The 21358-nt window shown below is 35.6% G+C and overlaps 1 protein-coding gene across 15 annotated transcripts in view; it reads right to left on the reverse strand.

Moving 5' to 3' along the window:
• ZNF644 (zinc finger protein 644) overlaps positions 1-21358 on the reverse strand; it is a 73094-nt gene that overhangs the window by 6704 nt on the left and 45032 nt on the right. For 5 of the 15 annotated variants that reach the window (XM_017805500.1, XM_017805505.1, XM_017805504.1 and 2 more), the window contains 4 exons: positions 20957-21012; positions 9374-9446; positions 5299-8342; positions 4531-5136 (listed from right to left, as the gene is read on the reverse strand). In XM_017805500.1, the coding sequence (XP_017660989.1) occupies positions 4531-5136; positions 5299-8311 (3619 nt within the window). In that variant the 5' untranslated portion in view covers positions 8312-8342; positions 9374-9446; positions 20957-21012. Of the gene's footprint in view, positions 1-1868; positions 1992-4253; positions 4417-4530; positions 5137-5298; positions 8343-9346; positions 9447-10273; positions 10403-18209; positions 18414-20956; positions 21013-21358 lie in introns of those variants that run through there. The other 10 variants (XM_017805509.1, XM_017805511.1, XM_017805510.1 and 7 more) reach the window with 10 other exon arrangements.

A 21358-nucleotide genomic window follows, 5' to 3' on the forward strand; every position in this document is an offset into this window, starting at 1 on the left:
CCACTGTTTACAAGTATGTTTTCTCGTCTACAAGCCTTGCGTTGAGTTTGCTTGAATGAAAAGTCAGGGCGCAAAGTTTACAAACTTCACAGAGTTACAGTAGTATAATGACTAAGTTAATATAAATATACATTGGTTGCATGTTATAGCTAGAACTTAACATTGACTCTTTAAGTCAATGGTTTCAGCAAAAGGCCTTTATCCATGGTACAGGCCATTTATCTGGCTTAGCTCCAGCTTCTGAGATCAAAAGATTTTCTTTTCAAAGTTTTGTTTCTAACCTTTTATCGAAGCTTTGTTTCTAACCTCATTTTGTTTCTAACCTTTTATCGAAGCTTTGTTTCTAACCTCATTTTGTTTCTAACCTAATTGTAAACCAAATTCTAGGTCCAATGATAAAAGACTTGAATTTTCTTTCAGTTCTTTTAAAAAATGTGGCAACTGTTCTGATGAGAAGGTAAATACTTCACTAGCAAAATACACTTCTTAAAGAAAACAAACAAAAATCCCTGAAAGCACCTTAACAAGCTCTTCCCATTTAGCAGAAGGGAAGCTAGGCACAAACAGCTAGTCCAGGATTCAATCTCTGTGTACTATCCTGTCTGCCACTGTGGCTCTTTCATTGAATTATTAATTAATTCTCAATGTGCAATTTAAATAGTATAGCTATTGAAAAATACTTCACCAGTAGGCGTGTAAGAAAAATAACTTACCACAGGGTTAGTATCAAATCAAAGCAGTGGTAAATGAAGTCCACTACCATCACCTTTCTACTGAATAAATATGAAAATTTTCAGAATCACTGACTAAAGACATATTCTCCTATGCATTAGACATTATTGCATCTGCTGACTCCTTCTAAATCTGCTTTGTTATAGCATTAATGTAGTGTAACATAAGACCTGGCAGCCACAGGCCCATTTTGTAAAAATATTTCTTTTAGCCTTCTGCAGAGAAAGCCTGCAAATCAGTTTGTCATTCTTAGCATAATGAATTACATTTGCAAATAAAAAAAGGATTATGCATTTTCTAAGAGCATTATGTAAAAGTCTGTGCTTGTTAACACAGAAAAGTGATGGCTGCCCTTCTTAATTACAGAATATTCCAGACTTCATATCTGCCAAATTTCCTCACTATATTGCATCTCTACTCCCCAGTTTGCTGTTGTGAAGTCCCACTAATCTCAGCAATAATCCAAGTAAACTCAGAAATTTCCTACAGCCAAGCAAGCTGCAGGCCTCTGGAAACAAATAAAAATATGGAATATTAGATGAATTTCAAAAGGAAGTGTGTTTTAATTAAAAACATTAATAGCAGTGCCAAATGCTGTACTAAACATTGTCAGAGCAGGTAGTTTTTGGGTTGTGAGCCAAACAAGAAATGAAACCAACTACATACGGTATGTTGTTAAAAATATACTAAGTGTAAAATTACTTGCTTTTCCTATTTTACTACAGTATTCTTCATAATTATATGTACTAGACTGTAAAAATTACTTGTTGTTTTGTTGTCTTTTTTTCCCCGCTCTCATTTTTGAGATACTTTTAAACACTTCATTTTAAACCAGGCCAATTATCTGGTTTGAAAGTTGTGATATTGTAGGAGAACGAATTTAAGCAACCATCTCTTAGTTTTGCTTACATACCTTAGATGTTGGATCCAAAATCAAAGAGTAAGAATGAAAATCAGACATGAGAGTGGACAACAGCAACATATCTTTTCTTACAAGTTGCTGAAGTTTTATGGCAAATAAGTTGTTTACCAGCAGAAGCTTCAAAATTATTTTGAATTAACATATGCTTTTGTCCAGTCTGATGAAGAAAATGTATCATAGACAGACTTGCTTTTACATCTGTAACAAAACATACCTGTCCCAGTCAAAAGTCCAGCACTCTTCTTTCGTGCATAAGCGCGTAAGTGGTTGGACAGGCTAACAGCACTTGTAAACGTCGTATTGCAATGCACACACGTTCTAAGCTTCACAGGCATACCTATCATTCAAAAGAAAACTATAATCCAGTTCTCTCTTCAAAAAATGAAATTCTCAAAGCGTTGTAAAAAGTTTTCTGCAATAAAGATGGTTTAAAATATATTCACTGCATTGACGCAATTGTTTAGTATATTAGAAGGATCCATGTTAACCGTTATTAGTTTTCCACCTGGTCCTTTAAGTCAAACCACGTTATTTGAAAAATAACAGAAAGGAGGCAACTTAAGCCCATTACACTACTCTGCATTTAATACCAACTACCAAGTTCCTATAGATCTCCACATTAAGAAGCTCTAATCCAAAATACAATCCTGCAATTTGAGTAGCACAATTCTGTTGAAAAATTTCAGAGCTTTCAACATTTCCAATAAAGAGAATTTGGAAAGTCAAGTTGACAAAGTGGTAATTAAAAGTGTTTCACCCATAAGACTGAAGAGCTCCACACTAAAATTAGTCTGCTGTTGAAGGCTCGGAGAAAAAGGTGGTAAAGCACACCACTGAACAGCTGTTAGACAAAACGTTTTGTTCAGTGCATTTCTGTTCTTACTTTAGATGTGCAATTGATAACAAAAGTAAATGAAGGTTTTTGCTAAAATCTTTGTGCTAAATAAACGATCAACAAAGCAACATGCTATTTATCACAGGAAAACAGTGAAACAGTACTGAAGTCCTCACTTACAGACAAAGAAACCATTATAACTTATCCCCTGCTCACTTCACCATAATGTTTCTCCCTTCATTTTACCACAGATATATTGTTTTGGTCAACTAATATTTCAGGTTCTCTACTAATAAATTATTAGAAGAATAAATAAAAAAGCTAAAACTACTCAGCTGGAAAGCCTCTGTTTGCAGGAAAGAAAGAATGCTATTCTCCAGCAGCCACAGAAGACATGCTGTTTTTCAGGCAAGTTGCAGAAGAAGAATACCTGGTTGGTAAAAACCTTTTAAAAACTAAAACCAGAATTAGAAATATTTGCCTTTTTTAGGAAAAATGGAAGATCTTCAACTTTAGGTTAAATATTTTCTTATTCAACTGGCACAGTGCGTTAGTTGTCAAATTCTGTTACCTCAGCCGCAGAAAACTACAGGGCCCCATTCGTATCTGTTAGTACTATGCAAGCATATGTTTATTTTTATCTGGTTGTTCATCACACCAAACAGGTGCTACCTAGTATTGAGCAGTAAATATTAAACAGAAAGCAATATACAGTGTCAGGTTTGGCAAGCTATTCCTTGAGCATTTTCAAATCATTAAGCCTGTCAAAGATACACTTCCTTTATTAAGCAATCTCCTGTCTTAAGGGACAACCACAGACGTCCAGAAGACATAAAATGTAACTCTGTTCCACTTCTACTATGTCATTTTAGAAAGCCACCTTTGTTAAGAAATTGATTGCCACACTTTTGTAGTCCCCTAAAAGAACTTCCGAGCACATCAGATTGTTGTTTTTATTTGTTTATAGGAAGAAAAGAATATAGGTGAAAAAGTACTAGGCACTGCCAGTTTTACTAACCTGGGTAATAACAAGAAAAGCAACAGAACAAAAAAAAAGTCAGGGGTATAAAAATAAGATCCTGCTCCTCAAACTAAAGAATCCTGCACCATTATAAGGTGGTGTCCAAACAAGAAACAGGTAAATGCAAGCTCTACATACACATTAAAAAGGATGTTGTAAGAGTTCCCCAAGACTAGAAATAACTCTTATGTGACAAGTAGGTTAAAAATATCACTCTAAAAGCCTGCTCTATTAGTATACAGAGTAGCTAGGAACTTGATTGTAATATTGTTTCATTAGCACAGTCCTCAGTGGAGGGACAACCTAGGTCCTTGTCAGTCAGAGGCCGTGCATTAGAAAACTGCTGGCTACAACTGTATTCCAACAAAGCTTGAACTAGCACAGGTCATCACTCAGGATAGACAGGCCCTAAGCAAGCATGAGTTTCTCAGAGCAGCCGCAATTTTGCAACAAACAAGAATTAATCTATGTTGTAAGAGTATGTTTGCCTAAAACCATCAAAATTAGTTGACAGTGCTTCACCAATTTGCAATATTACGCATTTAAATGGTATCAACAGTTCTGTTAGTTTGAGCAAATGCTGCCTTTCACATATCTCAAGGATTTAAATGCAGTAATTCCCAAACCAGCTGCTTTAATGCCTGAAAACAGGGTTACAAGCCCGAACATTTCAGAACTGTTAGTCCACCAAATATGCAGGGACACTTCAACTTGTTTACTGCAGGATGTGTCTTCTTCCTTACTGAGGCTCACTTTGTGTCCGCTTTGAATTTGTATGCCCAGTCATATGCAGAACAGGAACTATGTTCCATGCAAAAACCCCTCAGTGCTGCTGAGGGGTTTTTTCACTTTAGGAAAAACATGTCAGAAAAATCTGCTGTGCTACCTCTCGCAGTCAAGTGTCCTCTGGAAATGAAACAAGAATTAAATGAACAGAATCCCAAATAAAATACTTTGCACTTGTTATTTTCTCTGAATTAGAGGATTCTTTGGAAATGTTGTCAAGAAACACCTTCTTACCTGACTGCATAGTCAAGTCCATTTTTTGTGGCTGATACATCAATGGACTGTCTTCATTTAATGGAAGAACACATTTCTGAACAAACCTCTTTCTTGCAGTTTGATTATGAATCTTTTGAGGGGAAATATCAGGATTCCTTTCTTCTCCTAACCTCTTGTTTTTCAGGAGTTCTATCAGTGTAAGTGACTGATTTTTTTTGCCATCATGTAGTACTGCTTTTGTTTCATGACATTCGTTTAGGAAACTCAGCCCTTCTTCCTCCGATGCAGACACAGATATATCTTCAGTCTTTAGGCCATTATGGTATGCTTCAAGAGGTATAACATTCTGAGATAAAAAGTCATCATTTGATGCAAATTTCTGAGCAACAAACGGCCTGGGAATAATGCGGCGACTGTTCAAAGCCTTCAGGATTTTTTCATACTTCTCTTCATTTTGCATCATCTCGTTCAGAACACAGATCGGAGACTTGTGTGCATCCCACTTGGTTTTGCCAAGCCTCTTCAGGTGTCCTCGCACATGATTAGACAATCCAATTTTAGTATCGAACCAGCCTCCACAGAGCTGACATGTATGCTCAGAGGAAGTTTCAGATTTTTCAATTGCTACAAAGAAAATAATTATAATGTTTTTTGACAATTATATATAGTTAAACATGAAAACAAATCATGAGAGGCTTTACAAGAAGATAAAGCAAGTCTTGTATAGTGCTCAATAAATCCCTTTCTCCCCTTTACTTTGTACCCAAATAATAAAAAAAATCTTACCTTTTCTAACACGTTTAACAGGAGTTCCCGTTCCAGCTCTTTTAAAATGCTGCATTTTGTCACTTGTTGCTATCTGTTCTGGTGAAACAACATGTCGGGCTTCATAGCTTAGTCCAGCTCTGTGAAGGTGTCCTCTGACATGATTGGACAAGCCGACACCTGTTTCAAAGGTTGCTGGACAGTATGGGCAGGACTTCTTTTCAAGCGACAAATCAGTCCAGTGGAAAACTGAATTATGCTTTGGCAATGCTGATCCTACATTTTCTAAATTCTGAGGATCATGCAAATCATGCAAGAAGTTACTACCCTCCTCAGCATCTTCATAATACTCAAAATAAAAGCCATCATTCTGCTCATAACCAAGTGAAGATTTATCACCAGCTTCATTATCTTCCATTTTACCTTTGAATATGGGGAATAGGTTTACATGCTCCTGATTAATATCACTGTAAGATTCATCCTCCACAGACTGTGTAGTGTAATCACATAGTTCAACATTATCCCATGAACTTTCATCCTCCGTTTCATAGCTGTCTTTTTTTTCAGCAGAGTTAAGTTTCTGTAAAACAACAACAGTCATTTTATGCAGAAAATCTGGATAGCAATCCAAATCATCTGTAACAGAGCCTTCCCTCTTGGATTCTTTAATCACTCTTTTTACACCTACATGCCTACGATCTTTACAGCCTTCTGCCCTTTTGCAATCAAGGTTATTTGAATCCATGACAAAACAATTATTACGGGGACTACTTGATGAAGAAAATAAATGTAAAGCACTGACAGATTTGGACTCTTCCTTTTTTAAATGCAAAGGATAAGAGTCATTAGATTTTTTAATCATCCTGTAGTTTTCATATCTGTGTCTATATAAATAATTACCACTTTTTTTGGCACTAGCTTTCTGCTTTGCCGCTTGATGAAAACATTTACGTTTTTGGTCAATGCTATTTCTAATCAAAAAGTTCTTGTTTGTAGAATTTAGATTGCACACACTTACAGATGACTGTGAAACGCTTTTCCGAGCCTTCTGTATCCTGTAGGGTCTCTTGTGAAGTTTTGTGAAGTTACTGGACTGTGAAGTAGAGCCAAATGATCTTTTTACATCCTGTTTTAAAGCTGAGTTCTTTGGAAAAGTAGAAGAATGTCTGATCAACTGTTTTGTCCTGCTACCAAAACCTAAAGACTCTTCTATTATGCTGCCTTTTCTCTTCTGGAGTCTAAGATGGCTACCAAAGGGATCAATGCATGATGCTGGATGCAAATATGCCATGTGTTTTTTCAAAATGCTTCTAGCTGAAGTAGCAAATGGACACATCTTACACATATACGTCGATGACTTTCTTGAGGATCCTAAATAGGGATCTTTCAAGGATGCCTTTTTCTGGGTTTTCCTCTGGGATATGTCGCTACCAATAATTGAACATTTGACTACTGCCCCATGAGCGATCCCTCGATGGCATTCCAGTTCATTTTCTGTCACAGCCATGAAATTGCATTCCTCACAGCAGTAATATCTTTTATCTTTTTCATGGGTCTTTGCATGCTGCACAAACGTTTTGGGACAATTGGTACCAAATACACACTGCGGGCATTGTAACCGTGCACTCCTACCCTCATCCTGAAGTTCTTTCAGCTCACGAATTTCTTCCATCAGTTTCTGCCTTCTTTCCTGGTGAATTATCATATGTTTAAGAAGTGAATTACGATCTCGAAATGTCCTTCCGCATTCCCTACATGCGTAAGGCCTGGGGACATTGAGATGTCGGAAATGACTGTTCCCATCTAAATGGTACATCATATGCCTATGCAGATGTTTCTTCTCTCTAAAATTCACATTGCACTTTGTACAGGGATAAAATGATGGTTCATCAGTACTGAAAGTAGATGGTGATTCAGAATCATTCTGTTCACATTTGTTTTTCAAAGTATTGGAAAGAAAAGTGCTAGTGTGAACAGGAGAAGTATCTTCTGCACAATTACTACTGGGACTATAAATGAGCTGCTGGATAGCATCAACAGTTTCCAGCTCTTCATCTGTGGATTCAGGCTTTACTTTACTCAATGAGTATTTCTGTGGTTCTACTATTTGTAGTTCCTCATTCTGCTCTAAGAATTCAACATTTAATAGTTTTGACTTACTAGGAATACAACTGGTATCATCAAAACAGTCTTCAGTATAGCGTGTTATTTTACTAACATCCATTTTCCTTTTTCGCTTTTTTTCTAGCCCTACCTTACAGTGAATGGGAGACTTCTCTATTGTTTCTTCATTTGTCATAAGAAACTGTATAAACTCTTTTTGTGGATCCCAGCTGGGATCACATCCCGATCCAAAACCACCTGTACCTGAGGAAATGCCTGTTAATGTATCAACACAATCATCTTTTAATAGTAAATTTTTATCATCCTCACAAACTTCTACTTGGCCTACTAAAGTGCTGTCTACACTATTTCCTACTGTTTTCTGTGAATCACAACCAATTGAAGCAGAGGTAGGTAGATTTTTAATGGAATGAGTCAGGTTCTTAGCATGTGCTACATCAGGTAACAAAAATAAAACTTGGTGCTGATTTGATTTCTGTGTTGTACTCTTTGCAGGCAGCTGAAGATCATGAACCACTGTCAAAGTTGAGCAGGAATCTGTGTGATGACCTCCAGGCTGTCCAGTGGTTAATGAAACACTGCCTTTATTCATAATGGAAGTCTTTGTTGAGGTGGAGTGTGAAACTGGTCCATTAACAGCAGTTCCTCTAGACAACATAAAGTTTTCACTAGAAACAGTAGGAGCACCAGTGTGTATAAATAGAGAAGCCTGGCCTCCACTTAAGGCTTTTTCAGATCTGTCCCTTGATAGCTCCTCAGGCAGAGTCAATGTGTTGTTCTTCTGAAATGACGTGTCGCTCTCTTGTGGTTTAGGAATGCCACCTTCTTCCTCAGATATGAAATTATCATCACATAGGATTTCTTCTTCTTTAGCACCAGAGACTTCAGTATTTATCTCTAAATCATCCATATTGCTGGTCTGTCCATTAAGTATATTTATACTAAAAAACAAACAAGAAAAGAATTAGGTAATCACAGAAATAAAAAATGGCAATTTTAATTTACAGTTCTTTTCAGGATCACTCTTCCTCACACTGTAATCTAAAAAGATGTTTTGAACTTCTTAAAAATGTATTTTTTATTTAGGATATTCATGACATTTAAAATTAATCAATGAAGCAGTTAAAATACACTATTTTTTCTATGCAATATTAATAACCATACAGCAAACTAGTCACTGCCGAGTATCCCAGTTCAGAGAAGCCTGAAGACCTACACACAAACAAGATAGAGAAAATTAGATTGTCAAAACAGTTGTGAATACATTCTGCACGTACATAACCACAGAGTTTACCTTTAGTTGTTTTCTAGAAGTAAAGCATGTAAGGAGGAGAGGCTACACAGTCATCTACTAGTAATTTTAGTTTGTTTGTTTTGTTAAACATACTTCCTTTAGCAACTAGGAAACTAAAATAATCTTTATGTTTCTCAAGGTAGCACTTTTTTCAAAGTACTTGCATACAACTGACCTGATGCTACATGGAAGTCTGCTGGGGTGTTTACTTTGGTATTACAGGATTTCAGAGCATGGCAATAACAGTATCTACTAGTACAGAGAACAACTGCATATAAATTCCCTATGGGAGGCTTTATTTTTCTACAGGTAACTTTTATTCTTACACTAAATTATCTACCCGACGCTTAGTGAGCACAAAGGAGTTGCCTACACATTAAAATCAGCGTGTGACCAGCAAGAATGTAAACTTCAGTCTACCCTGCCATTCGCCTCTCATATGGGTCCTAAGAACACAGTGAGCATAAGGCATTAAAACATTCATCTAGGAGCAAGAAATGCCTATCTGCATTTTACGGAAATCACATATTTTATCCTTAAAGAGTACCACTTGCTTTGATGTTCTGGGGGATTTGATTCCTGCCATCACATAGTTCCTGTTACTAATTAACATTTTGAATAGAGCTCAGTTAAAAGGAGTCATTACTTAACTCTCTAAATTAAGATGTTATAACTCACAACTAATATCCATGGCTCCCTGCAATGGTCCTTTATCGAAATCAAGGAAGACCACTCTGGACATCCTTTTTTCCTAAGGAGAGAAAACAACCTGGTTAAACACAACCACTTTAATCTTCATATGTCACACTCTAAGGTAAGTCCAGCATTTCTTTTAGTTTTTCAATTCAACATTGTGATAGCTATCCACACAATGCAAAGCTAGCTACGGCCTCATGGAAATTCTTTGTTATTGTACTTGTTTTGTTTCAAATCGACAAAAGGAAAAAACAAATACTTAACCCCCTTTAAGTTTGTAAAAATGTAAGATGACTTACTTTTGCAGATGAAAGTCATTCTATTTGGAGTAGAAATACAACGAAAAAAATAAGTCATCGAAAAAATATTTCCTTTGCTACTCCATCACTGGACTAGCCAATTTAGAAAAATAAATCAATGCTCATGTCAGAGGCATAATAAATGCTTAAAGTGTGTGAAATATTTTGTTGTATTATTTATCTATAACACACCTTTATGCAAATGTTCTACTAGACACCCCAGTTTCTCATCTTCCCATTTCTTAGATTTTTGCATTTCTTTGCTGTTTTGATATGGGCATTTTCCACTATAATAACGACTTCCAATAAGATAATATTCAAAGCTATCACCCTAAAATGGTGATAATGCACCACCCAGCAGGAGTCTTTACATCACGTACACAAGTTAGAAATGGGCAGTGCAAACATGCATTAAGAATCGGTAATGCAAAAGTCAATTAAAAGAAGTGAAACCTCCAACACATGCACAACAGCTGATGCACAACAGCTCCAACAATTTGACAACTCAATATTGTAGGCTTCATATAGTATTAGGCAGAGTATAAAAACATTAACAAAAAGTTTGTAAGAAATTGAGTAGGACCATTTTCCCTCTAAGATGTGTGTTTTCCTTGTTTTATTATTGGAGAGGTAGACGGAAGTGTGCTCAGTCAATTTGAGAGCCTGTATTAGCTTTTCTCAACAGGAAGCAACGTTGCTAACGAAGTGGTAAATTCAGTGTTAATGAGTGGCTTCACTGTTACCACCTCTGAGGTAAAACCTTCCATGTTCCAAGTTCCACCCATCTGTTCTGGTGTGAGGGGCTCAGAGGAAGAACAGACGCTTCCCATTTAAAGCAACTTCACTGGTACCCCCTGAACAGCAGGGAGGCAAACTGAGAATATTGTGCTGGTTGGAGACCACAATCCTCATTATCAGAATGGCTCCTGAAAACTTCTCACAGGTTTACATGATGAAGACAAAACCATACTGATGCTAAATATTAGTGGTAAAGCTTAAGTTAAAAAGGTGGGTAGGACACCCTATGATCACCATTAAACAGAGATTCTCCTCAGAGTTATCATGAGCAGTATCTAAAACATTACCCCATGCAATCCTGTAAGAGACTCCTTTCCATACTGTGTATTTATGGAGATTGTGAACTACTCCATATGGATCTGACTAGAAGTCTTCTATGGTAATACAGTTGTCCCTACAGATTCAGTCTTTGAATCAAGCCTGAAATGCTTCTCAATAAAATCACTGCTACATTTTAATAATTTCCTGCTAATTATCATATTTTTCCCAGCTATCAGGATGCTACAGTTCACTATTTTTTGTGCAGGACAACAAGAAGAAAGTTAACAGCTTTAGCAGTGTGGCATTAGAGAAAACACAGAAGATAAATTTTTAAATTACAGTAATTTAGAGTCTTGCGATGATACTGAGCCAAGATGCAATACTTCAGTTACATTATCTACTCCATGTATCAAAATTTATGCAGTAACAATGATAGGTATAACTAATGCCATGTTTTTGGAGGAAATGTTATCATCTAACTCATCCCTAGGGAAAAAAGGAAAAATCAGTCATTGTAACTAAGATGTAAGCAAGGTTATGCAATATTTTTTGTATGCTTCCATCACAGTTTTAAAATTATCGTCTCTTTATTGTATCCGGAATACAAAATTATTAATTCTGTCAAAATATACAACAATTAATACTTAGTGTATTTGAAAAATTAAAGATTGAGATAAAACTTTAAATTTGCTGAAAACAGTGCTTATCATATTCTCTACCAAGGACTACCTTAACTACAGAGCTGAGGAAATTTTTATGTAAGCACATAGTGCAATATACCTAGGAGATACATAAATGTAAAAACAGTGATCCTCAAAAAGCCTACACAAGTGTACACAATCCCACGCTCATACCTTTGAAACACTTTATCTAAAAGGTTAGGCCAAATTCAATAATTTCTGTTAAGCCTTGAATGACTGTAGTGCACTTAACAGTGTTGTTCCTGGTTTACATGATACGCTATTTATTATATAGAAATTATTTCGTATTCAAAACAATTATTTAGCCAACTAAGCCACATTCCACCACTATTACTTAAGTAATTAAAAATTACATAACTTAAAGTATTGTTTTTCTTCATAAAATATCAGTTTTAAAAACAATAATGTCTTCTGCAGATATGACTGCCTGTGGCCAGATAGTCTAAGCATTAAAAAAGTATTAGGTCATATCTATCTTCAAACTGACAGATCATAATTTAAATGCCTTAAGGTAATCTTATTGTCTTAAAAAATCTTGAACATCAGTATTTTTGCAAACTATCAGCACTTGCTACAACACCCTTACTACACTACATCTTGAGGTTACTACAGAAGAAATGAGGTGATAATTGCATATTAACATAATTATTTGGTAATCCCTCTGAGCAAGCTTCCTAGGTCACTCAGTAATTCAGATTAGATGCAACCTTCCTGTCATCAGATCTATGCTGTCCACTTTCTGTTCATTAATAATTCTTTTTGATAGGAATGTACTTAATTCCATTGTTCTATGTACATTATTAATTGTATTTATTACCAGTAGGTTTATGACCTTTCCAAGTTCTTATTTCATAACGACAACCTTTACTACGCAAGAGGGTCACACACAAAATTAAGAGCATTGCTTTGGTCAATTTTACAATGCCAGTTCATTAAAGCTTATGCTCCAGTGCTACATATACTATGCTGCTGCCTACTAGCAGTTGTAGGCAAGAGATCTGTCAGTCTCTATTCCAAACCTCATGTTATTTTATAGGGGTTTATAACAGATTTGAAAGCACATTGGAGCTGAAATATTAAGATGGAAGAATTTGGCTGAGTTTCTGAAAAGCATGAAGTGCTTTTATGTGTTCTGATATCCAGTTTCTCACTAAATTCATAAATATGAGACAATGAGCTAAAAGCACAGAGCGACTATTAAGTAGCACAAAAACACAGAAGCCATCTCCTAAGTGGATTTAATTTAATCAGCCTAGTTAAAGAAACTGAAGGAATATAGTCTTTCAGCAGTGCTGTAATGAAGGCAAAAATATACTTGTCCTGTGCTAAGTAACTCCTCATAAGTCAAGTTCTTTAAGCAGATATGTGAATAGCCAGGACACTTCAAGGGATTATTCAAATATTCAAGAAATAGGAAAGGTGCTTCAGGTTTGCACTGTTCCCATTTAGATTTTTCTTCAAGACTTCATTATGTAAATATAGAAAACTAACAAAACCTATCATTTTAGCCTATCATTTTATCAAATGTTCCTGTAATAAAGCTTATATTAAAGATGATAGAACCAAAGTCTCAGACTTTTAGGCAACAAACAGCAGACCAAGAGAGAGGTTAAGTACATTATGGCACAGGACTAAAGAGGCATCTCCTTCCATTCTGCCCCATTACGCAGTCTTAGCAACTTAATCATGGCAAATATCAAGCACAGAACTTTTGCCAAAAGTGAAATGTTTAAGCACCCTTGGGAAATGAAGATTTGTACAGAGCAATAGAGGAACTAGTAGTGTATCTGCACAAACCAACCACATCTGGAGAAAAAAAAAAGGTGCAAATTATTTAGAGGACAGCTGCACAATATTTTTGCCTCTTCCATAGAGTAATGCACACATTTTACACCTCTAGAGCTTTGGGTGTTATCTAGCAATAAGAATACCCAAAATCAATAAAATTGCAAGACTTTGATCATTAGACCTATTACTTGTTTTTCAGTTTATTTCTTCTTAAAAAGCTATCCTGATCCACCCTTCAGAATCACAAAGCCTGACAACTGGAGGACGAGTCAGTGACTCACCTTGCTTTCCTCCTGCTTCTATCTGTGTTTGCAAATCAAGTTGTTGAAAATACACTCCCTTCTGCACAGCAGAAACAGTAACTGTAAACTGCCTTACTTAGCTCTGAAACCTACAAATTCACCTGAACACTTCTGTGTATTTTTAAACTTCTGCAGTGAAGAGACAGCTTGTTTGATATGCACAACACTGTGAATACTGCCCCTCAACATCTACTTTACATACAGTACATAGTTATTAATCTAACTACAACAGGAGGAGTTCCACTGAAAACTAGCCCTCTTCAATACAATTCAGATCCACAGCAGTTCACATAAAAGCACACATACCGGAAAACTCTCACAGCTAACTAGACTGCCAAATTAAAAATTTTTAAAGCAGTAAGAAATATCACTAATACAACACTTGTTTTATGCCTAATAAATAAATACAAAGAAATACAAAGTTACTGCCACCCACTGTTGTTATACTGTTGAAGAGTCACTGAGTTGTCATATCTGCAGAAAAAGCTGACCAAAGAGAAACTCTGAATTATAGAGGAGCATATTACAAAAGCAGCCCATCTTGGCTGGGAACATCAAACCTGAACGACATGTTTTTAGAAAGTTAATTTTCCTGAAACTTAGTTCCTAATAAAACAACATCTTCAAAAGCTGTCAGAACAGTAAGTAAGTAAAAAATTTCCCTAAAAATGTCAAAATTTCAGAAACTTCATTTCTAGCCTAAGATGTCTAAGAGTGATATGTTAACATGTGAAGAGGAACTGAACACAACTTCAGAATGACTACCTGACAATAAGAAATCACAGAAGAGAATACCATTACTGCCACCGACCATCTTACTCCTCTAATATTGATTTGCTTGGGAAAATAAACCAGTTTGTCACAATGGGGGGCATCATGCTAAAATTCAATACTGAAATCAATAAAAATAAATGACAATACAATTTAAGTGTCACAAGAATCAGACCTATCACTATAAAAATGTACTCTTCTAGTTTCAAGCACTCATGCAGGAGTTTAAGATGGTTTCATTGGTATATGTTTTTCAAAATGAACTAGGTATTTCTAAAAGATGATTAGCCAGAACAAAAAAAACCAAGATGTTGAATCTGGTAACTTAAGAACAGTCACACATTGTGTGGCAACTCCACAGGCTTCCATAACTCCCCCCAGCACTCCCCAGTCCTGTTCATGTTCCTGCAGCTCTCTAATTTGGATTTTTAGTAGCGTGATCTAGTTTGACTTGTACTGCCATTAGTTTCTACTAAAGATGAGAACTACAATCAAATACTGAATTGTCCTAAATGCAGACACACATGGTAATAACTAGCAGCATTCCAGTAAGAGACACAGAAGTATGAAAAATACTCTGAAGAATGCTCTGTAAAATACATACTATTTCTCTCCAAAACCATTCCCTTACTTTTACATGCATAAATTCTCTTCCTTGATGCCATCTCACATGCTCACACATTTTTACTCTCTAAAGAAACTAAACATTTAAGAAAACACTTTTCATCTCTTTCATCACCATTATCTGTGTTTTTCAGTGAAAAGTATTCTTAAGCTTCAAGTATGGTCCCAAAAATTGCTTTTATCTAGACATCATACAACAAATCCCAAATCTTTGTTCGCGAAGCCTAGCCATGATGATACAACAAATAATTTTATTAACCACCAACATTAAAAAAACCCAGAAAGTTTTTTCTCATTACAGTCTATAAATAAAAGTCCTGCTCCTAATTCTTGTTGCTAGACATCTTTAACAAGCTGCCAAAAAATTAAGGATTGTCATCAGTGGTACAAAGTGTAGTTGGCCAGGAACTAAAGCAGTCCCCTGGGGTCAAGCACCAAGTCCCACATACTGTTCAACATCTTCATTAATGAACTGGGTGATGGGGCAGAAGGTACCCTCAGCAAGGCTGCTGAGAACACAAGACAGATCCACGGCTGATACACCAGCAGGTTGTGCTGCCATTGAGATGGACCTCAATAGGCTGGACAACAGGGTTGGACAAGATTGCTTGCAGGTCCCTTCCAAACTCAACTATTCTGTGATTCTATTTTAGTACACTCTGCCACACAGTATCCCAATTCTTGCTTACTTTAGTTCGCTTTAGAGTGCTCCATGTGCTCACACTATCCACAGTTTTCCAATTTCAAAATATCATCTATATAGGCATAGAGTATTTTAATTTTAAAAAGTTTCCAACCACTAACTTTGAATTTATCATTCTGACAGTTTAAAAAAATTACACAAAAATTATTAGGTATACAGAAAAAGTGCATTCTCTCCATGCCAAGTTTTGTAGAATATATTGACAGCGAAACTATAATTTGATGTCCCTCTCCCTTCTAACTCTCTTCCAGTGATCATGTTTTATAGAGTTCTTTCAATAAATAAAATCATATTACCACTAAGGTATTATTGTCACCCTCAAATTTATCAACCCGGTTTTTAAGTCCCACCACATTTTTTATTTGTATTTCTACAATTTTAGACTTTACAGGATGAATCCCTCTTCTACGTCACCGTATTCTCCCTGATGCCTCCCTGATGTGTCACATCTCAGAGGGGCCTAAGGACACGTGGTTTCTCAGTGTCAGCTCTTCGTACAGTAAAATATTTCCTCCTCAGTAAAAACATTTCCTCCTCATAGAACCCACCGCCACTAGTAAAACTCTGTCACATCTCCAGTCCTAGTAAGTGAGACATTTCACAAGAGACCACGTTTAGGAAAGTATCTGCACTCTTCCACACTTTAGTTTCACTACTACAGTCCTTACATGGGGCATAATACTAATATTAGAGACCTGCTGACCATTGCAGAAGATTTTGGCTTGCAAAGAAGAGAAAGAAGTTTCAACATCCAGTCATATACTGTCAAAGTACAGTGCTATACATTGGAATTATGCTTTTCTTTGCAGCAAAGCCAGTTTAAATAACTGCTGCCTTCCTCCACTCCCCCCCCCAGGTTCCCTCCTCTACACTTTATCAACCATTTCATTATTCAGTTTAAAAGGCTGGGACCCAAACACTGCTGAATCGGCACAACCGAGGCAGCAACTATGAGTAAGGGCACAGACTTTTACCAGCTTTGTTGACAGAAAAATCTACTGGGGAATATTTTCCTAAAATTTATATGAATAAATAAAAAAGTAAAAATGCAGAGAATATTTCAGAAGGCAAAAAAGCAGCTTTGGCAGTCCTCCATTTAACGTTGCAGAATGCAATATTATAAAGAATACTACCATAAAGCAAATTTTATGCTCTAAAAATACTTGAACTAAACTACTCAATTGAAGCAAAATGCTAGAAGTAAATGCTAAAATAATTCAACTGGGGAACATTAAATACATCTTCTGAGAATACTATTAACACAAGCAATACTTTTAAATTACATATTAGACACGATAGCTAGATTTTCCATAGAGACATACAAATGCAAATCCTTCCAGTAGGCTAAATAAAAAGTATTTTTTTTTCTAAAACACAGAACTAACTTCTAGAAATTTTAAAACTAATCTACTCCCCCTTAACCTATAGTTTTACAGAATCAGTCACCTTATCTGCTCAGAAACAAGTCCTTTTGAAGCCAGGTACTGCCACCAAGTGGCAGTGAAATTCTGTATGCAAATCTAATTATTTCCCACATATAGAACTGGCAGCTGTCAAATATGAGCAATGCTGTGCTAATATAAAGACATTTAAAATTAATCAAAGCAGAACCCCCATATTTTTAATATCCAAATCTAAAACTGATTTTCAATTTAAAACAAAGGTTTTTCCTACAATTCAGTCTTTTTGTTCAGACATCTTTTGTGAGCAGTTGGGTAAAGAATCCTTTCTTCCAATACAAATCAAATAGATATCAATAAACCAACTAATTATTAGTGTTTAGGTTTTTTTGCATAACTCTATGCAAATCCCCAGTGATTACAACTACATGGCCAAAGAGGTCTTACTTCCAGCATAACTCCGAATTTCAGGAAAAAGTGAATTCAGTAACTGATGCGAAAGACCTCTTAAGATATAAACATGCAGCTTGTTATCTGGATAAGCTACTCAATCTGCTTTCGTTAGGAGGTAAAGATCTCAACCAGACTGGGAAGGATTTTTAGAACTTTTAGATTATTTGATTTTTAGAATATTTGACTATTTTTACAGGAATATTTCTCAAGTTAATTAAACTATATTGTTAGTTACCTGCATGAACTACTTGTGAAGTGTCAATCCAGCAGATCACAGATGAAAACTTGCATGACAAAAACATGATGCTATAAATGGATTTACAGTGCAACTTTCTTAAAGGCAACATTAAGAACAATTTTATTGGGACAGATCTTTGAACAAAACATGTCTTTCAACTTTGAAACAATTCTGACCTTATTTCCTGTTATATTAAAAAAAATTTGTCATTCTTTTTATCCAGCACGACTTGAAACATATATAGCAGTTTCTCATTTTCGCTTTTTTTGGCTGATAACCACTTGCTGTACCAATTTTAATGTTATCACAAATTTCAAGACTGTCTCCTGCTCATGAAGAAAGATTTTTTTTTTTAATTCCTAAAGCATGCTGTTTTTCCCAATTATAAAAAGACCACCCGAGACACACACACTGCTTTTACTAATTTAATTTAGAACTTTAGAGTAACAAATTACATTAGTGATACTCATTCATCCTTACCAGCAAACTGACTCTCATCATCCTCTATGTTCTTTCAGTGATCAAGGATTAAAAAGCTAGTAAGATTCTAAGCAGCAGTGCCAGGTAAGGCAAAAAGAACCATCTTGTACTTCTGCAGATTAAGAACAAAAATTCTGCTGACTTGGAGAAAGTTATAATGCTTGCTGATGAACATATGAAATCAGAGTTTTTAAAAGACCCAAACCTATAACACACTGTACACGACCAGAAGAACACAAGTGAGAAGAAATGCTCGCATCACCTCACTAATAATTGAGGTTTGTTTCTTCAATTTTTTAATAAAAAAAATAAAACCACCACAAAACACCAGAAGTGATTTAATGGCAGAAAGCTCAACTTCATGTTACCTGGATAATATGAACAATATTAAAATTATATGAGATTACTGTCTGAACCAAAGAAACACAAATCCCACATACTAAAATCTATCCTGTGCAGAATGCTGTATATAACCTATAATATAATAATATATAACCTATAATTAAAATGCTTAAAATATGACTTCGCTTGACACACTATTACAGGGAAATTCAGCACAAGCATCTACCTTGTGCTACCTTTTCTGCTACACAGAAGTGTGGTCCATTGTACTATTAACACATTGAGACCAAGCTTATTTTTTCCTCACTTCCCCCCTTATTTAACACAAACAGGTCCTCCCGTGGAGCTCAGAAGATGCAGTCTGGTAATCAGAAAATTTAAGAAAAAATACTACAGTTATCCCAAAAAGGTACATTAACTGCTTGTAAAACCTATCTTGTACCTGTGTGTTTTTATCTAGCAACAGATTTCTTTATTTCCAAAAGTCAGGACATGATACCTTTTATATTTGCCTTAGGAAAGTGTAATATTTTCATTGATTAACTGACTATTCAGTTGTCATTTTTACAGAACTGTCAGAACCTCAAGATCTCCTCTAAGCAATAACAATACTGATCTAACATCATTACACTGTTTCTATGTATTCTTTTACACATTTTTCTGTCCTCTTGTTATGTATGCAAGAGTATAGGTTTTCTCCTCAGAGATCAGCTTTCTTCTACTATACATAGCTAAACACCATTAAGTCAAAAGGTCTTTGGAGTTTCATTCAGAAGACCTCATGCTTCAAGAACACACTCATTTATATATTAGACTTTTCAACTAATTTTCTGTATTTAAACCAGTTATTAGACAACAAAATTAAGAAGAGACAGAACATAAACTTTAAGCTTCAAGTACTGAAAGCATGTACTAGAAGGCACAGGTAACAGTTTGAATCTTACTATCAATTCAAGTTCCCTTTGTAGCCACGACTCTTACTTTACACTCATCCTCAGATAAAGTATCTCCTTTTGCAGTGTTATATTTATTCCTTTTTCCGAAGCAGCACATTCTAGAAACCAGCAAAGTCAGGCTAAGGCAGTAAGTTCTATGCATAAGTACATAGATAATACAGCAGCAGAGCTTATTTTTAATTGTTCATAGTTCAGAAGACAATTCATAATCCAAGTCTTGAATCAGTTATACATGATACAAAGGATCAATACTCAAGAGTTATTTTAAATTCCCCACAAAGCATTCTGCTATAATCAGTATTTTAAAGTTAACAGCAATAGCTCTAAAGAAGTCCTAGCAGAACAGAAGATACAAACAAAGCAGTTCCTGTCTATTTAAAAATATACATACTACAATTTTAAAGTGATATCAAGTCTACATATTAATTGGAGATTAGAAATGAGGAACAAGCTCATTTAAGCAAATGGGATCTCCCTCTCACCTCTTCAAAATATCAGATCACTGCAAGCACGTACATTCTGAGATGGCATATTAGTCAAACAGCAAGCAGAAAACTTGAGAAGCCAGCTTTTGTTTGTTATGGAAGCTTCTGTACCCGAGTCCATCATGCCCTGTCTCCCAAGCAGAGTAATCTACTGAACAGTGGAGCCTTACCTAAAGATACTCTTGAAAGACTCAAAACAGATTAAAGCAAATTGCTCTTTGTTAAATGTTTCACATAATCACATGGCAAAGATATTAATTTAAATAGACTAATACAGTTCAAATTATTCCTGAAGTAGAGTATCAAGTAAATGGAAAAGAAAAAATTAGGGCTTATCTAAATTCTTTTTCTCAAAATAACAGAGGAGGGGGGTGGGGCAAAGGAGGAGAAATGCCAAAGTTACAGAAAATTTCTCCTAGATGGACACTCTGCAACTGCAAATGGACACTTCGGTTCTACTCCCAAATGGGTTCCTAAAGACAGAAAGGGGGAAAAAAAATTCCAACAGAATTTCATTATTAAAAATTTGAAACGCTATTCTGACAACTGGTCAAATTTCCCACAGAGTTATTTATTAATACAGTAAGTTCAAGTTTAACATGCTGCTTTGACAATGCAAAGTACACTTTCAATATTTTGCAACCAGGTGGATAATATGTAGAGAATGAAATTAATTTAAAGTACTCATAATTTTGGCTCTCAACAGCTAGCAGAACACCTTGATAGCTTTTTGACTATAATAACTTACCGAAGAAAAGCGTAATTATCATAATAATATTAAATAATAAGAGAGGATCTTTTGTTCCTATTTTAATCTTGTAGAAGTAACACTACATTCATAAATTACAGTAATCAAGATACAAATTTCAAGAGAATTTTCACTGACCACTTTTCTGCATGTTCAGCAGTATATGCTAATGGCATTTGGGGGGGAAAAAAAGGTCAACAAAAAACTTCTACTCACCTTTGCTTGTTTGATTTACATTATGCTGTAAGATCCACTTCCACAATAAAACAAACCTGCAAAATAAAAGAAGAACTTACTGTACAGTTGTCATTTTCTGCTTGCGTCCTAGATTATCAGACAAGACAGGCAAAGCAGAGAGATAAGAAATCCACGGCCACAAAAGTATTCCATCATTTTTGTCTCAGGGTAAAAATAACAAAATTCCAGTGGTCTTCTCTGAAATACACGTGTAATTTGAGAGTAACATAGATATTGGCATTTTAATTAAAAAATCCACTAAGAAATCATGGGTCAAACAAGTGGAAAAAAGCTGCACGGCAAGAAAAACTTTGCTGCATTTTCTGCTACTGCCTTCAAAGTCAGCTATCTTAAGTTCCGTGAATGAGGAACAATGCACAG

The sequence above is a fragment of the Lepidothrix coronata genome, unplaced genomic scaffold, assembly GCF_001604755.1.
Source record: "Lepidothrix coronata isolate B3197 unplaced genomic scaffold, Lepidothrix_coronata-1.0 Scaffold12, whole genome shotgun sequence".
Taxonomy (NCBI): domain Eukaryota; kingdom Metazoa; phylum Chordata; class Aves; order Passeriformes; family Pipridae; genus Lepidothrix; species Lepidothrix coronata.